General features: G+C 46.0%; 1 protein-coding gene across 5 annotated transcripts in view; it reads left to right on the plus strand.

Moving 5' to 3' along the window:
- Positions 1-15,542, plus strand: part of dab1a (DAB adaptor protein 1a) — an 89,945-nt gene that overhangs the window by 70,856 nt on the left and 3,547 nt on the right. For 3 of the 5 annotated variants that reach the window (XM_088395226.1, XM_088395227.1, XM_088395228.1), the window contains 12 exons: positions 1,824-1,955; positions 3,945-4,064; positions 4,512-4,550; positions 4,854-4,916; positions 6,755-6,808; positions 10,564-10,695; positions 12,107-12,169; positions 12,250-12,346; positions 13,132-13,520; positions 13,578-13,767; positions 13,850-13,998; positions 15,108-15,204. In XM_088395226.1, coding sequence (XP_088251352.1) covers positions 1,824-1,955; positions 3,945-4,064; positions 4,512-4,550; positions 4,854-4,916; positions 6,755-6,808; positions 10,564-10,695; positions 12,107-12,169; positions 12,250-12,346; positions 13,132-13,520; positions 13,578-13,767; positions 13,850-13,998; positions 15,108-15,188 — 1,509 coding nt within the window. In that variant the 3' untranslated portion in view covers positions 15,189-15,204. The remainder of the gene's footprint in view (positions 1-1,823; positions 1,956-3,944; positions 4,065-4,511; positions 4,551-4,853; positions 4,917-6,754; positions 6,809-10,563; positions 10,696-12,106; positions 12,170-12,249; positions 12,347-13,131; positions 13,521-13,577; positions 13,768-13,849; positions 13,999-15,107; positions 15,205-15,542) is intronic. The other 2 variants (XM_088395229.1, XM_088395230.1) reach the window with 2 other exon arrangements.

Below are 15,542 nucleotides of genomic sequence, written 5' to 3' on the forward strand. Positions count from 1 at the left end.
GGGGGGCCACGGTTAAGAATACGTCAGGAGGTCTGTAAAATAACAAAATCAAAAAATTTTACACATCCAAAAAAATCCTTCAAAAATCACTTATGAAGATTCGGTTTATATTCCCGACGGGGAATGAGTGGAAATGTCAAAATCTGAAAATTATCTGGCACGGCACCTAAAAGGTCCAAGTATATTTCAAGGGAGGCAGTGCCCCCTCAGCCCCCCCTTTAGCTCTGCCAGTGCAGTAGACAAATCTGGTTCCTTAAACTTATTTTGGCAAGGTTGCCTACGCTACACTAATTTGTCATCCGAGGCCTTGTTATCATTTTTGGGGGGGGGGGGGTACCGAGAGCGTTCACCCGAAGGGAAAACAAAACATCGCTCTCTGTTGATTTTGTGTTTGTGCAAACATTTGTCATTGTCACTGACAGCCTGTCAGGAGAAAGAAGTTTCTTTCCTATCAGCAGCGAATGTGCTTAGTAAATTAAAACGGCCTAATAAACATATTGCATCAATGGAAGCTAATAACAGAATACAAGCATGAATAAAATAAACACAGGGCTTGACAGACAACTGGAATTGCTCATAAATAATGTTATTGTTCAAGCAGAGTGACAAGCAAGAAATCAATTGATCATGAATGGATTCAAAGCCTGGCCGTAGAAAAATGGATGTCATCGTTCTTCTAAATATTCCTCTTTGGAAAAATATGAGGGTCATCGTTGTCACGTTCGGGCTGTCATGATTTTCCCCAACAGTCGCATAAAATATTTGTGAAGGTTTTTCGTGTTGTTGTTTTTTTTTTAAATGCATTTTTCAATGATAAATTGCTACAGTAAACACTTGAAATGGAGAGAATTTTTTCACTTTTCTCTAACATTGATAGGTTGTCCGAATGATTAATTATTATATGAATGCGTTCTATTTATTTGTTTGTGTGATGGCATTTTAAGGGTGTTATTATTTTGCCGTTAGCCATCAGTTGAGAAAAAGTTAAACAAAAGTTAACAAGTGTGACTCCGCGCAAAAGTTTTCAGGTGGGTTGCTGCCACTTGCGCAATTTATCAATCAATCTCAGTCCAGAGGTGAGTGTCGCGATTTGGGCTTTCTGGACGTGAAATCAATTTAAATTTGGAGAGGCTGCAAAACAAAACAAAAATTTCCGTGCACTTTGTCACCCACACGCACACACACAAACACACACACGTTCCTAGCAATTATTCAAAAACCACTTTGTGTTTTGTGGCTGCCATTTTCAGGTCAATAGGGGGGAACAATGATAATTATGAGTCTAATTATTAATTATGAATGACTCATTAAGGATTACATCTCGGTGGCTGGTCTGTGTTCCCAGCATGCAACTGGCACATTTTAGCCTCGGACGGGTAGGTTTCGTCGTATGGGCACAGATGAAACCATCAAGTGGACAGATTGCCGAACCGTGATTGTCACTGATATTCCCCCTTGAGACAGCCCCCCCTTCCCCTCTCTCTCACAAAAAAAAAATGAAAATAACCCTGCCATCTGCCATGGCACCTTTTCAGACTTTTTGACAAATGATTAGCAAGTTTGAGATTTTTCTTACAATTATTTAATAATATCAAATTGAGAAAAATATTTGATGTATTAGATATTTTTTGGAATTAATTTTGTACGTGACAAAAAAATGTTTGAATGTTTTAGTCTATTTTTTTAATTATCATTAAATTATTATTAATTTAAATTATTATATTTAAATGGTTTAGTCTGTTTTTTTGTATCAACCCTTGTTATTGATACATTGCATGGTTCAGTAGGACTAATGAAAGCGTCGGTGTGGTTCTTGGCCTCAGGTGCTGCAACACCAGCACGCCGTCCACGAGATCTCCTACATCGCCAAGGACATCACGGACCACCGAGCGTTCGGCTACATCTGCGGCAAGGAAGGCAACCACCGCTTTGTGGCCATCAAGACCTCTCAGTCGGTCAGTCTTTTCATGCTGTTCAACCGCGTTCATGTATAATGCATGGCTCTCGACGCCGCGGACCTCTTGACATTTCGACAACGACCTTTGCCGGCCAACCCGTATCCCGTCGTGCTGTTTATTTATCAAGCCGCTGTCGACTCTGCCGAGCTTTGCGTTCAATCCCGCACCGATACGTTCTCCGGACCTCTTGTCGTGCCCCCTTGCGCTCTGTTTGCATCCAGCCGGCTCTCTCCGACGCCGTATCGATTGGCCATGCTGAGTCGATGGGAGTTTGAGTGTGTGTCACCGGCTCTAATGGCACATCCATCCTCCCGGGCGCTGCTCTTTGACTCACGGCGACACAAACGGCGCAGTCACACATGCGCACTTTATTGCGACATAGATCAGAGATCACAAAATTGGTTGTCACCAACGGCGACCCCGTCCGAGCGCCATCGCTCAGCCTTCGCTGGCATTTACCTGACGTGTGCCTGAGTAAACGTCGCCATTATAAGCTTACTTTTATTCGACGGTTGCGGCCAGCCGCCGCTTGACCTGCATAATTTACACCTGAAAAGCTTTCAAAAGGACTATTTTGCAGTGTGACACCTGGGAAGGGAATTCAAACATCTACCTGGGTTTTTTTTTTCAAGAGGGAGTTCCACTCTAGTCCTCGAGAGGCGCTAATGAGTACTTGAACTTATCTGAGTCTACCTCATAACAAAATGTATGATTACAATCCTATCAAATGAGTCTGAGAATTTTTATGAAAGAATACAATTTATTGATTATTTAAAAGTAGCATTTTAGCCTTGGCAAGCTAACGCTGCATGTTTTATTTGAATTGTGAACTCCACTCAAGTACTCTGTACATTTTTGGCCAACAGCTAATTTACAGAAATACAAAAAAAGAGCTTTTTGAAATGACTAAAAGAATATATAAAATGTTGACAACTTCCATTTTATGCAGCATAACAGCGAAATGCCGCTTCACCTTGTTTCCTTGAAGTCTGGGCTCCACTAATTAGAAGACAAGGGCCATATTGAGGCTTCAAAACAAGGCGGTTCATTCCTCCGAAGGAAACTATTAATTAGTTATCCCTTTTTTTTGAGATCTTGGTATCTGCTTTAAAGCCCCTTTTTTTTAAGAAAAAAAAAAAAGTCAGTGGGAACGCGAGACGAAAACCGGCGGAGACGTTTAGAATCTGTACTTTCAAAGGCGAGGCGAATGTGACAGCGTGACAATATGTTTGGTGTCGGCAGCCCAGCAGGAGCAGACGTTCACACACTCCCCTCGGGCCGGGCCTGTCAAGAGCAGCGCGAGGCGGAGAAACTGTCTCATGGAACGGCGGCGCTAAAATAGAGCTGCGCTTTTTTTTTTCCTTCTTCTTTTCCGTCTGAACTCCGAGTGCACTACGCAAAATGCTGGAGGTCAATAATTGATTAGGGCTGAAACTCTTGTCGTACTTAAAGGCTTGTTCCGCTTGTTTCGGTGACGGTCGAATTAGCGCAAGTGTTGAAACTCACTCGGAGCAGTGTTGGGGAACTTTAATTTTTGCGCTTCTCTCGACTTTTCTGCTCCTTAATATAGTTGTGCAGGGTGTGAGTACTTTTGCCACCTCTGGTGACAGTGGAAGGGAACGTGAAGCCTGGCTGTCGATGTCGGCGAGGCGGCGGGACGGGAAAGATGGAAGCCGGTGGCGCCGCCAGTGTGTTTTTGTTCGTCGGTGTGCCGCTCGTTGGCAAGAGCACTTTGTGGGAATAATTCACTCTGACAGACGGCGGCTTTGTCTGACGGGGGGGCGGGGGGTAGTAGAAGGAGTCACAATCAGACGCACCAACAAAAGTCGTTGCCTCTAACAAGATGCTCAATTTGTGTATTGTGGCGGCGCACTCAAGTGTGTGTGTGTGTGTTTTGGGAAGTGACACACTTTGTGCATGTACCGTTTGTGTGTGTCTCCATGCAAGTTTGTTCCAGATTAACTTTATGCCCCCTCCTCCAATCAGGCGGAACCAGTCATCCTGGACCTGCGAGACTTGTTCCAGCTCATCTACGAGATCAAGCAGCGTGAGGAGATGGAGAAGAAGGCCCAGAAGGACAAACAGTGTGAGCAGGCCGTCTACCAGGTACACCAGTTCCTTGACTGTCAGCCATTTTTTTTTTTTTCCACAAAGTCCACAAGATTTGAGCACCCTTGTCAAATTATCCAAGGTCAAAATTCTTTTCACCATCAACTGAGAGGTCTGTTATATTTCAAGCATTGCTTGAGATGTTAAAAATGTCATTGTTAATGCGCCACTCCAGCCTCTAGACAACAATGAAAGCAAAAAGGATCATTTAAGGTCCCGCCCGTGGCGCCGTCTGCCCGCTGCGCTTTCCGTTCTCTCTGTCTGATGCTTGCCAAATTACCGAATGATTGGAAGCCCCAGACTCTTTCTTTCATTTTCTATTTAATTGTTAATTATATATTTTCTTTGGCCTATGCTTTCCGCCTACTCTCTCTACTTGGCCGCATAATGCGTTTAACCCTTTCTGCCTTCTTTGCTTTTCTTTTTGGCTTGGCTCATCCGTAGACGATATTGGAGGAAGATCTGGAGGACCCGGTCTATCAGGTAACCTCGGCGAGCCTTGCCTCACTTCCCCGCTTCACCACCTTTTGCCTTGCCCCTCTCCGTGTGTGTGTGTGAGTGTGTGTGTGTTTGTGCACTTGTGTTGGGGAGACAGTCCCTTACTCGCTTCTAACGGAACCGTAGCCGGGTTCAAAATGTATCCACATAACGTGCATGTTTGCGGGATTGCATGATCAGCTGATTTTCAACAAATGCTGTTTGACTTTTCTCTCGACTTCTTCCACTTCTCCTTTTCTTTTTTTTCCCCCCTCTCCCTGTCTCTTTCCTGTGCTTCCGGCGCTGTAGTACATTGTGTTTGAGGCCGGACACGAGCCCATCCGCGACCAATCAGACGAGAGCATTTATCAGGTATACTCGCAAAAAAAAAATTATTACGTACGCCATCTTGTGGCTTGTTGGTGCAGAGGAACTGTGTTGAAGTGAGATGAGGAATTTCATTTAGACAAAAGTAGGGCTTTGCTGTCACATCTCATAAACTATACCCCTGTAATGTTTTTTAATATTCTACAGTATTTAACTTAAAGTAAAAATGTTTTCCATGACAGATCACAAAAAAATCAGATATATCACAGCCATGGTAGGTGAATGGCAGAGAGCATGGTTAAAAAAAAAAAAACATGCAATCAAGCGGCGTGGGTAGATCTCCGAGGGGCGGGAAAAAGTGGAGGGCGGGGAGCGGATGCGGAGGTTATTCCTGGCCGGTGCGGAAGGCAAAGACCCGCCCCCCATCCAACACCCCGACATGGTTCCTCATCCTCTTCTCCCGCCGAGATGAAAGAAAAGAAAGATTAATCACCAGACTCTCGTTTGATCTTTAAATAAAATGGATTGGAAAATAAGAGCGAGCGCCAGTGAGAGCGCTGGCGTGCGCGCAACGCAAACGTGAGGCCGCCCGCAGCCACAGAGGAACTGATGTATGAATAAAGATGGCCGCTTCTGGAAATAAACATGCAAAAGGGAGTAAACAAGGGACATCGTGCGCTACATTCATCCCTTTGCTCCACGCGGCCGCGCAGGGAACGCCACCATGATTGCATCCTAATATAGATTTCAAGCCAAACTTGTGTGCATTTCTGTTCATTAGCCAACATATCCGCCCTTGCATGATTCAGATGAATCCGGCGAGTCTCTCACGGCGGCCAGATCCGTTGGATTTGTTCCAATTATTTTTTTAAAGCCGCTTCCGTGCTCACTTTTAAATATTACTCGGCCTCAACCCGCCCTCGGCTCAGCGTAACAACTTTGAGTCTGTGCAAGTGGAAGCTCTTTTCATTTTCTTCACTTAAAATGTGTTTTTTTAAAACTAAAATTGAGTTACTTTTTTGTATAGGGAAGAAATACTCTACTCAGCAATTTAGCTGTTTGGTAAGGTTATTGAGGTTCTTTTTTTTTAGATTTATTTTATCCATCCATCCATTTCCAGAACCACTTTATGGTCGCGAGGGTTGCGGGTCATTAATTTTAATTGTACTTTTATTTTATTTAGTCAATTTTGTTAATTGTTCTTTTTTTCCCCATTTTATTAATTCGTCATGTATATATAAATAATTCACGCAAATTAAAGTGCCATTAAATATGTAAAATTAACTTTAAACGTTTATCAAACTCAATGATTTCCTCGCAGGGAGTAATACCACTCCAGTCCTCTAGAGGCAAAAGTGAATCATTGTGAACCTCAGCCTGGCTATTTATTAAAATGTCCCCGCTGTTCTGAACTAGACAATCTCTATCTTTTCCATCAGCGCTTATTGTAGCCGCTCGTCGCACACATGCTGTCAGATCTTTCCGTTTTTGTGGCACGGAATATTATTAAGTGCGCGACACTGAGTTATTACCCGTCGACGGGGTGAAAAGCTTCATTTTATCCATCCCGTTCACCTGACAACCAAACTGCTCCCTCATTGGCTGAGACGCGAGTGGTGCAGATTTTAATTCTGATTAGCGCCAGCGCTAAAAGAGCATTCGGCTAAATTTTGATTGATGACTTTGGGAAAATTGCAATGTGTTTCTCGTCGTATTTTCTTTTTTTTCATACGAGTTAAAAATACTACACGATATAATTTTTAGACTTATTTATCCAGCAACGCTTTTTTTTTAAAAATGAAAATTGCCCAATCAGAGAGGCCTGTTATTCACTCCATCTGATCTCGAGGTAACGGGCTCTGGATTTACGTCCGGCTGTGTAGGTTCCCACCAGCCAGCAGAAGGAAGGGGTCTATGACGTCCCAAAGCGACACCCAGTGAGTGACGCCGTGTTTGCTTGCCAGCCCGCCTGCCTCCCCACACACCCTCAGTCAAACCTCTCAGATCGGCCCGCCATAATCACCCAACTCGTTCCTCCCCTGTGAGCATCACTCAGCCTATCCCCCCCCGTTCAGTAATGCATTTATGGTTCCCCCTGAGAGGTTTGCTGGGACCCAGTGCTTTGTGCAGTGTGCGTGTCCGACGCCCCCCCTCCCCCTCGTGCCCCCGCGTGGTCAACCGCGGCGCCGCTTATGTGTATTGTGTGCGTATTTGTGGTGCTCAATTAAGCATGCATCCAGTGCAAACCCGCATGACCTTGCATAGGCGACACATTGTGTCACCATCATCTTTCCTCTGATTTGTTATCTACACATGTCCACCAACCAGCCACATGACGGCATCTAATGGTAATCTAATGGGATCTCACCGGGGCAGGTTTTTTTTAAATTGGAATTTCCCCACCCGCTCATACATTACACTGCAGTCGCACATCCCAGTTAGTGTATGGATGTGTGCACGTGGTATATCTTTTTAGTTATTGGCTTCCCGCTGCCGGCAGTTCTAATGAAAGATGACCTTGGCTACTGTCAGGCGGCAGCGGCGGGCTGTAACTCCACTGCTCTTTATCTGCCCATAAAGATGCGGCTTATATTGCCGCTGGATTTAATCTGCTAAAATCTCCAGAGTCGTAATAAGAGGGCCGCTCTCCCTGCGTGTGTGTGTGTGTGTTAATGTGTGTGTGCATGGGCGTGTTTCTGTGCCGCCACGTTAGTTTTGGCAAGTTGCTTTACATTGCATCGTTTGTGTGTGTTTGCGTGTACGTGTAAATCAAGAGTGTCCAAAGTCCGGCTCGCTGCAGGTTATTTATTGCACAACTGCATGTTTGAATAATTTATATATGGATATCTCGGCCTGCATCAAAATGTTAGGAATGAAATTCAGTGAGAAATTGTCACGTCTTTTAATATTGTAAGTTAGAGTGCCACCTTGTGGGATCTTGATGTCAATGCACTATGTTGAAGTGAGTTGAGGAGAGTGGTGTAGCCCTGCTGCCAACCTGTGACACTAACGTTAAGGAATTTTGTCGAAGTGAGTTGAGGAGCTTCATGTAGTGCTTTGGCGCCATCTCATGCCATCTATAGACGATCATCTATTTTGTATTTGGATATTTTCCCCATTCAACACCAATATTTTTCTTTGAGATTTTTATTTTTGAATATGTTTAGATGCATATGTTGACCTTCAGCATATTGAAGTGGTGCTTTGTGGGCCAAAGTGGAAAGAAAAAAAATCATTTCTGTGCGCTCAAGCATTTCTTGTTGATACCTGGAGCCAACGTTTTCAAAAGTCCAGTCACTTTTCGCTCCTTCTGTGTTTAGCCCTCCTTGAACAGCTAAAGCCGGGCTGGGCCACCTCACCGCAGGCAGTGTGAATTTTTGGCCGGCTGGGAATTAGTCTCACTTTTTTTCTTCTTTGGGCTTCTCAACGCGAGCTTCGCTAAGAAGCTTACAGGCACCCTAGCATACTTGTGTGTGCGTCGCCGCGTCCGTGTGTGTTCGGCCTTGCCCGTCCTGCGGCACATGCTGCGATTTGGATGGCTGGCGTATTGGCAGGTGTCTGTAAGCTAACAAATGCGATATTTTCACTCGCGTTGAGCTCGTTGGCGCCGTCTCGGTGGGATTTTTCTAAAATACTTTTTCCCTCCAGTTGGTCAAAGGCAGTCATCACAGTTAAATGTAACACGGGCATGAAAATATGTTGTTGTGATTTGATGGTAATCAGTTTGCATTTAAAAAAAGCCTCTGATTGTGGTTAGGAGGTCTGACTTTGATTGCTGGAGGGGCTCGAATCGCTGCGTTCGTCTCGACTAAATGGAATCAAAATCACGTCGACGCCATTACAATCATTTCACCTTGTTACCGAGACGCTAATCCAGTTAAACTGTCACAAATAGGGATACTCTAGCACTTTTGTATTGCGTTCATTATTGAATTTGATTGGTGCATTTTCGTACAGATTGGTTGGCGGTATGGTTTGGGTTGATAAATTTAAGAATCATTTCTCTAAGCTAAGCAACTAACAATAAACAACAAAGAACTCCCGCTGCGGTTAACAACGTAGAAATGATGCACTTTGCAATTGGAAGCGTTCCGGCTCATCACTCGCTGCTGGTGAGATGGTTTTTTTTTGGTGCGACGTGATTACCTGCGGCGCTTCTTTGGAGTGGATTTAGCCTTTATTTCATCGTCAGGACGAAATCGATAGCAGATAAAGCCAGATCATTGCGCCGCGCGTGTGCATAGGCGACAACTTTTGGGACGAGATGATAACGCCCTCCCCGAACGTGACCCCGTTGCGCTAAGCAATCGCTTCTGTTATTTACTGTGTCACCATCTTAAACGGCCGGCGATCAATAAAACACACACCCGAGCGAGGCCATTCCAATCTACTGAGCCCTTGACCCTCCGCCAAGTGTTGGTGTTGAATCAACACACGCCCTCGCCCGGTCCGCACACAGTAGTCGCTTTTACCGCCGATTATTATCTTTGGGGGGGGAGAAACATGTCCGTAATCTCTTTGTGTCGTGTTCGCGTCGGGCTCCCGAATGTGTTTGAGCTTTAACGCCGGCCAGTGTGCGAGTGTGTTTGCAGTTGTGATCAGTCACTCTGCAGGGGATCAGCAAGATGGCATTAATTATAGCGGCTGCATTAATTACTTGAGGGAACACGTACACAGGTAATTACAGTTTCCCCGCTGGAGATGGCTAATTGATAAGCAGTGGCCAGGACATACGAGGACGAAGGATCGGGCCAAAAGAGGCTACGCTAGAGGTCGGGCTCGCCCACAAAATCCCAGTTTGCTATTTATTTACAGATTAAACAGCGTGAACTCGAAATATACTTTTGCCCCAAACAGTTGTGCTTTGCCAAGAAAGCCATTTTTCTTTTTTGAAGTAACATACGTCGGGCTTCAAGATTCGTCTATGTTCTGGCATACCGGCTAGCTAGTGCTAAGCTAACTCAAGAAGGTTCATCTCTCTTTTCCACCGTCCACGTTTCCAAACTGAGGCCAACAGCGAAGTATCGACAAATGCGGCGGTGATACACTGCTTGGATGAGCTTTATTGACTGATTTCTTATCAGTTTCATTTAATGCTCATTAGCTGGTGAGACGGAAACATTTAGCGAAGCATTTAACTGGCCGTTCGATCAAATGTCAAGTGATTTTTGTGAGTATCTGTTCAGCCACGTAGCATTTAGCTCCGTCTCGTGACGGGATGAAATAATGGCACATTTGGGTGAAACAATGAGACAAACCACCATTAGCCGTCTGACGATTCATGATACTTCCTTGTTTACCACAGCTGGCGTTTTATGGCCGTAACAAAACAATAACAATCCGTCGTTTTTATGAATTCGGTTTGTTTAAAAGAGGGCGGTGAAGATGTATCTGCCGTTCTTAGTTCGGAACATTGAGACTTTGGAGGAGGATTTACAGAAACACAAAGGCAGCTCAGAGCTGTAGTTTAGACGTAAGGTAGGGATGATCCTTAAACCTCTTTAAATCTCCTGTGTGCGATTGCGTGTGTGCGTGGTGTGTGTGTAGCACCTGGCGAGAGCAACACCTTCCCTCCTAAATCAGCCCCATCTCTCTCGTTTGCCTCAGTGTGAAATTCTGCTAATGTAGTTTGCATGTGCCACGCCATTTTCATCCCCACCAGCCTGTCTAACGTCGAGATTGTTGATTGCAGAACGGACATCAAAGCATCCGCCATCATCATCATCATCCTCATAATCATTCGCAACCCCCCCAGGCGGGACTAAGTGAGGAGCGGCATCAGCAGGTGGATCTCATAGACTTAAACCTGGAGACGGTTTCTCAGGTAAGGACGGTTGAAATTTGTGTCAGCCGACCTCCTGTCATCTTGACCGCACTTTTGTTTTCGCTAGCTGTCGGGAGCCGCTGCCCCGACTCCTGACCCCTTTTTCCGCTTATGAATAATACATCTAACCTTGATGTTGTCATAGCGACCAAAAGTAAGAAAGGACGTGTTTTGAAAAGACAATATTTTTTGTCCGGGGCCCAAAGACGTTAAGTAACAAGTCTGACGTTATAAAGGAAACGCTTTATTTGACGCGGGCCCCACGTCGCCGCACAGCGGTTTAGGCGGCTATCATCAATATCCGCATCCCATTGTCTTGCCGAACGATCTCCATCTCCTCCGCACTTAAAATAGCCCGTAACTCAGCCTCCAAAGGCTTCCTCTTCTCTCGCTAAATCACCATAGTCCCCATAAATGTAAAACACCGCGTGCAGCGATTCCATTTTCTGATAGAAGTAATAAATACATAGTGTATATGTACATCTTTTCGATATAAAAGCCTGGTGGTTTATGCGAGATCGTGGCGAGCGGGAAGATATTCTAAGAACATTCATTATCTCTACCGAAATGATCCGGGTCCATGATTTATGCAAATCTTGGACCGTGTATTCAAGGCTCCCTAAATTCCTTCACAACTAAAAATAGTTTCCCTTCGCTTCGCACTGGCCTTAAGATATTATTAATTCACAGAACGAGGGGCAAATTACAGAAGAGCGGAAATACAGAATAGATTCTGATTAAATGGAAAGGCTGCCGTCTTTGATAGCGAGACGCTCGGAGGCGCGCCGCTGATCCGCCGTAATGGGAGGACATTAACGACTCGCCCGGAGCGACGTCGGGGCCGTACGGGTGCTGCGGCTTTGTTTTAGTTGGTCACAGTGGTGGAAAGTAAAAAAAAAAGTACATTTATAGGTGCAAAGACTTGGTTCCAAAAAGTACACATTTCACTTCACAATGAGTTTGGATAGCACGAAAGACCAATGTTAGCTCGCTAGCTATTTTGCTAGCTAGTTAGCACTTTAACAATACCATATGTTATTTACGTTAACTACAGTGTGTTGTGTGCTAAATTATGGTTATTAACAGCAAAAAAAAAGATTGGTTTTACTTTTACTCTCTTTCCCCCCCCCAATTATTTCTACTAGTTATTTTGCAATCAATCTGGCTGTTGGACAAATATGTTCACGGTAGGTATGTCATCATCATCATTTCATCTCACCCTCCCCTCCCATCTTTGTGCATCTCGCTCTTTGTTGCCTCGGCAGTCGTCGAGGTAAAGTGGCATCAGCTCTTTTGATGTTTTGCATGCGGCGCCAGCCGTGCATGTCGCACAATAGGACGCCAGACGCCGACGTGGCGCAGCAAATGTCCTGGCCTGACTCCCAGTGTGTGTCCTTTATGTGATTCTCAGAATATCAACCAATTAGAGCTTTTCGGAGACATGTCCACACCCCCTGACATAACCTCGCCGTCGGTGAGTAGCCGCCGCCGTCTTGCATGAGCAATTTGGGATTGGGATTCTCTTTCAAGCCTTGTTTTGTGTCGCCTCGGCAGACCCCCGCCTCACCTGCAAACTCCCTGGACCCGTCGCTGGGCCTGCAGCCACCCACTGAGCTCTTTGCTCCTTTCAACCCTTCGTCTGTGCCCTCAGGTGTGGAGAAATAAGCAGAACTTTTTCGTTTTCAAGGATTCAGGACATCACGTTTGAATGAATGCTAACATACAAACGGCGTATGCATACAAGCTAACAATTAGCATCTCGAGCCTAAATCCAAATGGAATTTCATTAGCATTCACAGAAGCGGAATATTCCTTCTGTACTCGGTGTCCATCCCTAAGTTCATGTTTTTGTCAAAGATAGCCAGCCGATTGGCAGAGGTGAGAAGGGAAGTAAAAGAACAGGATGTGATTAATAGGGAGGGATGGAATAGAAATGAAATGTTGATGAGGAGAGGAGGTGGCGTCGGCTGTGAGTGGAATATAAAATGCATCATTAGCCGGCTGACTCGGATGCTGTTGATTTACCTGCGGGCCGAGGCGGCCGAGAAGAAAGATAGCCGCGACCCCCTGGTTCGCTAGTCGCGGTACTTGTGTGTGGATGAGGCGTGAGCAGAAAAAGACTCTCGAGGTTGTATGTTGAGCAAGTGCGTCATTGCTCAAGATTTAGCTGATGAATTTGAGCCATTTTAATGAGTGTGTTTCGCCGAAGCGCCGCCGCCTCGTTTCGAAGGTAATTCTGCTCGTTCACCGTGACCGGGAAGAGATGCTACATTAGCTTCAGGCGCAAGTAGGGCAGCGCTCTCCGGTGACGCATGGATTATTATCTACGTACGTGTGCGTTTGTGCGTCCAAGAAAAAGCTGGGGATGTTTTAATTGCACGCTTATCTTCCTCGTCTGCACGGGCAGCATCTTTATTTATCGCCGTCTGGTTCCAGGTTACGTGACAATGGGAGCGGTTCCCTCCGCAGCCTGGTCCCAGCAGGCGTTCGCCGCCCAGACGCCGCTGGCCTTCGGGGTCCAGTCCCCTCTGGCGCAAGTTCTGCCGGGCGGCCAGCCTCTCATCTGGGGACAGGCCAATATCTTCCCCGCCACCCAGCAACAGTGGGCGGCCATGGCGGCCGGAGCCTTCCCCCCCGCAGCCTACCTCCCTACGCAGCCCGTGGGCACGCTGCCGGCCGCCGCCGTGTTCCAGGCGCTCACCCCCGTCCCCGCCGTGACGCCGGGCGGCGAAACGCATTCAGGTGCAGGCGCCGCGGCTCCATCCGCGTCATCGAGTCCGCAACGTGAGGAGCGGGCGAAGAAGATGAGCAAAGAGATGTTCAAGGTATGAGAACTTGTGTCATTTCTTTAGGTGCAAATTCAAATGATTGTTTTATGTTAGGACTTTGAGCTGGCAAAGCCCCCGGCGATGCCGTCCAAGAAGCAGCATAGCTTAGCGGGCACCTCAGAGGCATTCAGCACTTACTTCAGCCGCGTCGGCACCGCCCAGGACACGGACGACTGCGACGACTTTGACATCTCCCAGATGAACCTGACGCCGGTCACCTCCACGACGCCCTCCACCAACTCCCGTGAGTCGTCACCGTATGACATCATCGACGCTCGACACACGAGTGCCGCATTCCTTGCGTGAGCTCACTTTTTTGTTTGCAGCCCCCACACCGGCCCCCCACCAGTGCTCACCCTCCAAATCGTCCGCCTCGCACGTCAGCGACCCCCCGACGGACGCCACCGACCCGCCCACCGATGACTCGTTTGGGGAGGCGGAGGGCAGCCCGAGCCGCAGCGGCGAGGAAGATGCTGTAAGTTTGGAATTGCCGTCGACTTTTTTTTTTAATATAAAAACTGCAGATACCGAGCAAACGTCACTTTCGATGTCCAGTCGTGAAGTTCATCTTTCCGGCGCGGAGTCACTGACCTTCTCTGGTGCTTTCTTACCCTTTTGTCTCCTGTCGTTTTCAAGTCCTTCCTCCTTCACTCGCCACCGCTCACTCTTCAGGCGTGAAGCAATCATTTTGGTTTTAACGCATCCAATCCAGCCATTTTAGGGGAGAATAAAAAAAAATAAAAGACAGAGAAGGCGGGTCACAGAGGGAGAGTTTTTTTTTTTTTATACTCAGCTGCAAATGTCACAGAGAAGCTTCACAAAATAAAAAGTGTACAACGGCGGCGGCGTGTGATGAAAAGGTCGCCAAAATAAAGACAAGCGTGATTGAATGAAGGCGGAAGAAGGGGGAAAGAAAACACAGCTTGTGCTTTTTGTGAAGTGAGCTGTGAAACGCGGCGGGTCCTCGGAGGGAAGCCACCGCGCTTTTTTTGTTTGTGTGCGTGCCGTGCGTATGTTCCGCATGCTGCGTTGCAACCTCCCGTTGATACTTTTTAGTAATTCCGAAGAACAAGACCAACTTGCCGCTCGCTAGAATCCCAACGATGTTGCCATGCATGCAGATAATGTAAATTATTACGTGTCGTGTATCAATTTGGGTAATGAAAATATTACTATCTTTTCAGATATTAATAGTAATGATGACGATGATAGTATATATACATATAAGCATGTAATAGTAATGTTTGTATTTCTTAAATATTTAATATCGTATTTAATATTCATTTAAAATATTCAATAATGATCATAGTATTTGTATTTTATTTCTATTTAAATGTGTATTTTGAAATATCTTCTATTTATTTATTTATTTATATGTCAAATGTCCTGTAATTTTGTCGTGAGTTTTGTAGGATTTGGTTGCACAGTGCAATCATCATCTTCTTTCCTCTTTTAACTTGCTGCTCTTTTCTTTTCTTGTTAACAAGCTGTTTCCTTCTGCCTGCTTCCCTCCTTAATTCTTGGCAACCTTCTTTTTTCTTTTCCTCCTGTTTCTCCTCTTCCCGCTCGGCCACGCGCTGGCAGGCTTGTGCTTCTGGGTCGCCCTGCCCTAGTGAGCCTACAGGGCCCAGCCTAGACCAGACCAGTCCAGAGGCTGGGAGCTAGATAGCAGCAGGGCGCGGTAGGTATCAACCCCAAAACCACCACCACCACCACCACCACCTTCTCCTCCTCCTCATCCATCTTTCAGGCTTTTTTTTTTTCCCATTACCATCTTCTTAAGTTTTTCTATTAGGCTTTGAAAACCTGGTTCAGGTTTCAAAGCCTGGATTTGTGATTTCATGCTTCGACGGTCGGGCTATTGAGATTCAAAGTTGAGTTTCAAGTCGGGATCGGTGTTTCAAGGCCAGGTTAGCCTTTGAAAGCCTCATTGTGCTTCCAGTCTCCTTAATGACAGCTGCAGGCGACGGACGGACGCTTTTGTTTTTCATCAGCTAATTCCGGGCTGCCAAGATTAAT

This window comes from Syngnathus floridae, chromosome 13 (assembly GCF_059516105.1).
Source record: "Syngnathus floridae isolate MCC-2025c chromosome 13, RoL_Sflo_1.0, whole genome shotgun sequence".
Lineage (NCBI taxonomy): Eukaryota > Metazoa > Chordata > Actinopteri > Syngnathiformes > Syngnathidae > Syngnathus > Syngnathus floridae.